Genomic DNA, 6795 nt, shown 5'->3' on the forward strand with positions numbered 1-6795 from the left:
CAATTGATAAAAAAAAAAAGAGGAGGGGGCTGAGCTCATGCGGGACCCGGCAGAGTTGACTGTCAAAACTAAATACTGCCGTGATGAAACGCCATATCATGGATTATCAAGGATTATTTCTGAGACAGTATGGAGCTCAAAGGCTTTCTCTGTTGTCGGTTATACCACAAGGTGAGTTCCTTTTTATTTCCTGCTTCTTCACACACATGCTCTCCAGCACAGGTTAGCTCTGAGTGTTAGCGATGCTAATGTAAACACCGACCATATTACGTCCAAAACAGTCGGGCATTGTTTCTGATAGCAACTTTCTGATAGTACCGTGGGTCCAAATTTCGTCATATCGGACGCAAATCTGGATCAGCTCCGTTGTACCCCCGTTTTTAGAGATTTGGGTACGGAAGAAGAGAGAGGGGGATTTATTTCCTGACGCTGCGTGAGTTCCCAGACACACCGGGGACACATGTTTATGTATAAAAGACATCAAAAAGTGCATTTGACATGATAGGTCCCCTTTAAGTTGAAAAGCAAAGTTCCATCCTCTCTAACAGAGCTACCAAACATTATTTTGTTTCAAGTCTGGATAATGACTAGTTAGTACGTTTAAACCACTTACCTTACCTTGAAAACACTCCTCTAAGTCGTATGCAGGTTGTCTGCTATTTAAATCCAGGTTAGTTGTAAAAATAGAACTGCTTTTGCTTGGTTGAAAAAATAAATACCACTAACACAGAAGTGATTAAAATACATTTTATTTTTGAGAAACATATTTGGTTAAACTCACTTAGTTCTCAGTCCTCACATAGTTGTTTGTTTAATCATTTGGCATTATATTCTCTTATATTCAGTTTAACATGTACAAAGGCCACTTAATACACTTCACAATTAGTCAATGAGGGACATTTAAAGAGATCAATAAACACAAACCACAAATATACTGGTTCAGACTCTTGTCAAAAATACCGCAAAATTAAAAGCATTCCTCGTGGTGGCATACCAAAAAGAATATCTTAAACTGTTAAAATGTTCACTTTTGACTTTTGACTCTTCAGATCCTGATGGCACATTTAAAAGCTTTCAAGTTGAAAAGCATTTCTTTTTTGGCATGCCTCCAAATAAAAGGCATTTGTATGTTCATTAACTGAGGAAAGTGCCTTGTTTTCATCCTGATATATTTATTTAACAGCTCTTACAGTTAAGATGTAGCAATTGCTTATGTAGTTTTTCATTACTTTATCTCATTCTATGAACCCTGGCTCACAGAAACTTCTTAAGAGATAGAGTTCGATATGTTGACGTCGAGCTTTAAACTTGCCATGTTCTGTCCGTGTCGTCACTGAGCAGGCTCTAATCTCCTGGCTGGAGATGTCTTCTTCTCTTGTTCAAAGCCTGGACAGAGAGGTGACCATATGTTACCAAAAATATTGTCAAAACATTCATATCAAGGTCCAATAAAGAAAAACTGAGAAATCTGAAAGTGGATACCTGAATCTGTGAGTTTTAGGTTATTTAATTCTTCCTCCAGCTGCTCATCGGTGATATCCAGGGGGCTGTAAGGCACCGCAGGCAGAGAGCTAAGCAGGTCGGACCCCCCGAGGCTATGCCCCCCGGGGGGTCCCAGGACGTTGGTTGGAACCTCAGGGAACCTTGAGATACTATCCGGCTTTGACTCAGCTATCAAAGATTTGAGTTCCTCCTCCAACTCATCTATGTCTTCATCTACAAAAAAAAAGACACAACAAATTTAGATCTCCTTGACAATCATATAAACAATGTATTAAAGATCAGTCACAAACAGTATGGCATACCTGCGCTGGCCACGCTGGATATCGTTTGGTTCACCTCATCTTGAGTGTCACATAACTGGTTGAATCATGGAAAAGATGCATTGAACGTTGTTGAAGTATAAAATACAAATAATTAATTGCCTTTAAATAACCAGCTACTGTACCTCCTGGATTTGATCCACGAGGCTCTCAGCCCGCTCCACGGTCACATCCTTCAGAGACAGTCTCAGGGCGGACACTCCGGCCTGATATGCTTGAATCACCTACAAACATGTTCAGCACCCCTTTACACATGATACTAGCTGCGCTCCATGTCCTAGAGCCTGGACAATCTGAACCAGAGGTTGCGCTAGATGTTTTTGCTGCCCGTAATTTTGACGGACAGGATCGTAACATTTCCGTCAAAATTCAGTATTACCCGTCGGCCTTTACACTCTGGAAGGGGGGGGGGCTGGGCGCACGCTCGTGAACTGTTAGCGCCGTGTTATGCATGCCCATTGCACCTCGCGGGAGTGCGCACAGCGTAAAGCCAAAACTCCGACATTTCAATGATTTGTACGGCAAAGTTGGGTTTAGAAACGGTATCATTTCCTTTTTGGCAGGCATGCATAACACCGGAGCCTCGCTGCGGGGAAACTTTGGCGCTGTTCCGAGTTTGTTCTAATCCGTCAAAATGATGGACTGCTTTCAGATTTTTCCGTCATTGTTTAAAAAAAAAAAGATATTCGGTTAACGCGACCTCTGATCTGAACAGAAGTTATGAGGAGCAGCAATAAGGAATATATCTCTTAAATGAGCAGGAGGAGGCATCACCAATTTAACAAAGCATGGATCAGTCAAAGTTTTACTGTATCATCAACTGTTAAAAAATTAACAAGGCCTGTCAGGAATCACTCGATAGATGCTCCGATATGTGTGAAGTAGGCCTATATTATATGGTATTCACGTAATGGCATGCAGTATTCATGTAGTCCAGCAACGTGTACAAGCCGCATTCACCACATGAATTGAGCAGGGGGAATTGGCTGGGATACGTTTTAAATGGTGTACAGACTGCGCCTGCTCAGCGTTAAAGATGCAGACCCACTAATAACTAACGTACAGATAACATCACAGAAAGGGTTGATGTGAATTCTCCCTCTTACCATCTTATCAGTCTGTGACTGGGCTATTCTGTCCAGGATTCCTCTGATGGACTCCAGTTTGGCAAACAAGCTCTCGGCTCTCTTTTCTACCCTCTTACGTCCTCTTAAACACCTCAGTGCCTGTGGGATAGACAGTACATATTACCACTGAACACAGGGCCATTACATATGTTTGCACAGATTATATTTGTTTATCTTAAATGTTATTAGTACCTGTGACTTCTTTCCTTCTTTCAGCAGTAGCCTTGCTTCCTCTTTGCACCTGCACACAGATCAGGCAAAGCTTTAGAAGTGATCATCATTTAAATGCAATGCAGTCCTTCTGATGAGCTCAATAGCTGGAAAACACATAATAATGGGTTTATCACACAATTGGAGCACGTTTTGACTAAATAACAAATCCTATATGTCATTGTGTAAAATAATAGTAAAATGTTTCGGTCATTAATGAATCAATCATTGTTTGTATCCATTTCATATTTGATTTGATGTACTTGTCTGCCTCAAGGCCCAGTTTCTCAACCCGCTCTTCCAGAAGCTTCTGACTGCGCTGCAGCTTGTAGATGCCCATATCCACATCGCTGACTTGAGAAATGTGATCTTGCCCAGCCTGACAAAACTTGACAATCTGTAAAGAAGACACATGAGAACAGTTGACACTTAAAACATGAAACCAACCAGCACAGGATCTCTTAACAGGCTTTCTCTCTCTTTTGAGTGAGCAGTTTGTTTACCTTCTCTCCTTCGTGCAATGAAACCGTCACTTGCTTGTCCCTCTGCAGCTGCAGGAGAGCCATGCACAGCGTGCTCTCATCCGCACAGACATCAGCGGAAAGAGTACAGAGCTCTTGAAATGAAATGATGGAGCACCTGGAAAACTCACTGCTTCGGTACACCTTGAGTAATTCTGCTGCTTTCTCCTGGAAAACAAAATGGAAGATTGGAAACTATATAAAGTCTCTCCACTGTACTGAACATTATTTCAGTATATAAGATACATTTTCATCAAATATGTGTGTTCATTTATAAATATATGTTCTTGCTTCTTACTCTATCATCATCATTTTATTTGTTCAACTTCCTCAAAATGAATTCTCAAACGGATTAATCATCTTCTCTTTTTCAAACCCAAACATTTCTAATTCCCCCTCATACTTCCTTATCAGTGTTTGCATGTGTTTCTTTACTTTTGTTGGTGTTATCCACTCATTGGTTAGTAGTTTACTGCTCATGCTATGCTTGTTGTTGTCAATTATTTTTGTAACATTTCCTGTACTTCATTATCTGGATTGTATGCACTCTCATGGTCATTTGAATAAACAAATAATCAACTATCTTTAGATATAGCAGCTGCCATGATAACTTTTATAGTCTGGCTGTAATACCCGTGATAAGGAAAGAGAAAGCATTCAGAGTGGCATTAGGTTGACCTGTGTTTAAAAGGGCCCATACAAGTTTAGATTCAGATGCATGCTTTGTTTAGTTTTACATTATTAAATTAGCACCTACAACTGAAGGAAGAATAATATAAGAAAATCTGCGTAGTGTAACACACATCCTTTTACTACTACCATAACATAAACAAGCATCACAATCATAGTGTCTCATGTATCATGATAAAATTCAGGAATCAGGAAGTTTAACAAACCTTCACTAGTTCAATGACAACAAAGGACTCCTCCAAAGACACCTGGCTGCTACCCAGAAGGGTGGAGAAGGTCCATTTGAGAGGTTTCACCAGCAGCAGGCCCACACTCCATGACAGCCAGCCACAGTCCATGTTGGCAGCAAACTCTGACTCCCTCTGGATCTTCCCACATCTGGAAAAGGGTAAAAACACAGAGCATTTAACCACATCGATCCAGAGACACCCAGCTGTGACTGACACTCTTACCTGGCCATGGACTGGATGACAGTCGCCAAGCCCAGTGGGGATCTCTCTTTCCTCCTGAAGGTCTTGTTGAGCTCCTTAAGGCTGACACACACGGTGCCTCGGTCCCGGCAGGCTTTAACAATCAGAGCCGTCCAGAAGTCCATCTTACTGTCCCAGTCCGTGGTGTTGACATCTCGGTTCTCATTGAAGTCCGAGAACATAACATTCATCCGCTCTTCGTCGTCCCATTCGGGTGCCAAGATCATTTCCGTGGCGTTAGACATTTGAAACAACAGAATCTAAATGTAACGGTGAAAGTGAAAACACACAGCTCGCTAAGCTAACGTTAGCTCGCTTAAGTTAACGTTAGTGACGTTGGGTTAGCTAGTAGCAACACCCACAAACTGCCCTCACTTCTAACAGAAACCACTATAACCACGTAACGTCAAGTTAACATGTACGCTGTATATTGTTTGTGAAGTTAAAATGTAAAGCAGTGGCTCACAAGTCGCTGCCAGTCATCAAATCAAACCCCTTACTATACCATGATGCATTAAGATGTGGCTAACACAAGCTAAGGTTTCACATATCAACAACAACACATGGTGGTGCTCGTTTTGGAATTCGGCACCGCGCGAAAAAGCGGTGATATGTGTGTGCCTGATGAGCATATGATTTAACTCCACCCACGCGGACACCCCGAACAGCACAGCAAGCGTATATATAACTTTGCTCAGGAACGTTTAGTTTGTGCTTTTATGCGCATCGATACGGTGGCTGAGAAGTGCAAACGAGAATTGCAAAGTACAAACACTTTAACAAAGCTTCGGACAAATTTACATTTTATAAAACAAAATTACATCAGCAAAACACTTTTACCAAAGAAAAAAACAATTTAACATTAACAAAAACAAATTAACAAAATGCGAAACACTTTTACAAAGCTAGAGACGCATTTACAAAAACAAAATTACATTAGCGAAAACCTTTTACAAGAACTGAGACAAATTTACAAGTCCCGAAACACTTTAACATTTCCCGAAACACATTTTCCGAAACAAACTAGAGAATCAAACCGGAAAGGGAATGTCCATCATACCAGAAGTGACGTGCAAGTGATTGACACAAACTTAAGTTTGTTTTGGCTGATAGACCGCCGGTGTTGCAGTATCACTTGAGTCATGACAACTGGCGACATTCTATTATTTTCGTCATAAGAGGCTTCTCAATACTCAAATTTCCCCTCCTCGGTTCCCCTCCTCGAGACTTAGACCCGCCCACAGGAGATGCGAGCGGAGGACCGAGGAGGGGAAGCAGCAGACGTTTAAAGAAATTAGAACTCCTCTCCTCTAAGCGGTCATTTTAAAGAGACGTCCGTTCATTATTACGTGGCAACAGCTGCATCAGCTGTCGAGTGTTTTGTCATAGCACTGTATCTCTGTTAGATCAGCTGAACATTGTTTCCCCACATATTTACTTTGAATTCATTGAGAGTGCGGTATAATGAGACAATAACAGGCTACAGATGCGGACACACACACACAAATATATTTATATAAATATATACAATTTAAAGTATGAGAGCACTCTCATAATAACGTAACACAATCAGAGACTGGATATATCCCCCCCTCTCTCTGGTCGCTTAAATGGGGAATTGAAATTACGGGCCAAAAGTTGTATTTACAAGTAGGCCTATTAAAAGTAAGCAGAGGACACCAAACCAACCGAGACCCGTCTGTCCGCCGCATTTACGCACTGTACAACACACACCTACACACTGTACCACACACACCTACAGCTCCTAAAGCATAAGGCGTTGTGTATTTTATTATGTGAAGCAATGGTCTTAGAAAAATATCGACTCTTTGTTTGTAGATATCTACTAAACTAAAGCAAATAAAGAGAGTAGGTCTGTTATACTGAGTGATATATATTATACACACTACTCTGCTTTCTGCATGGACCTTACAGCTGTTCTCTCTGGAAACAT

The 6795-nt window shown here is 41.2% G+C and overlaps 1 protein-coding gene across 1 annotated transcript; it reads right to left on the minus strand.

Annotated features, from left to right (window-relative positions):
• Window positions 1–732: 732 nt before the first annotated feature.
• Window positions 733–5734, minus strand: chmp7 (charged multivesicular body protein 7). Its single transcript, XM_034212576.1, has 10 exons — window positions 4824–5734; window positions 4578–4749; window positions 3664–3849; window positions 3424–3557; window positions 3143–3191; window positions 2930–3049; window positions 1949–2047; window positions 1806–1860; window positions 1483–1716; window positions 733–1386 (listed from the first exon to the last, which is right to left on the minus strand). The coding sequence occupies exons 1-10, from the start codon at window positions 5084–5086 to the stop codon at window positions 1331–1333; spliced, it is 1368 nt and encodes a 455-aa protein (XP_034068467.1). The 5' UTR covers window positions 5087–5734; the 3' UTR covers window positions 733–1330.
• Between the last annotated feature and the right edge of the window lie 1061 nt (window positions 5735–6795).

This window comes from Gymnodraco acuticeps, unplaced genomic scaffold (genome assembly GCF_902827175.1).
Source record: "Gymnodraco acuticeps unplaced genomic scaffold, fGymAcu1.1, whole genome shotgun sequence".
Lineage (NCBI taxonomy): Eukaryota > Metazoa > Chordata > Actinopteri > Perciformes > Bathydraconidae > Gymnodraco > Gymnodraco acuticeps.

Excerpts from the sequence above, each read along its gene's own strand:
- chmp7 (XM_034212576.1), bottom strand. The coding sequence starts at position 5,086 with ATGTCTAACGCCACGGAAATGATCTTGGCACCCGAATGGGACGACGAA. Across the intron at positions 3,558-3,663 it reads CATTGCACGAAGGAGAGAAG|ATTGTCAAGTTTTGTCAGGC; the intron begins GTAAACAAACTG and ends TCTTCTTTACAG. Across the intron at positions 3,050-3,142 it reads AAGAAGGAAAGAAGTCACAG|GCACTGAGGTGTTTAAGAGG; the intron begins GTACTAATAACA and ends TCTATCCCACAG.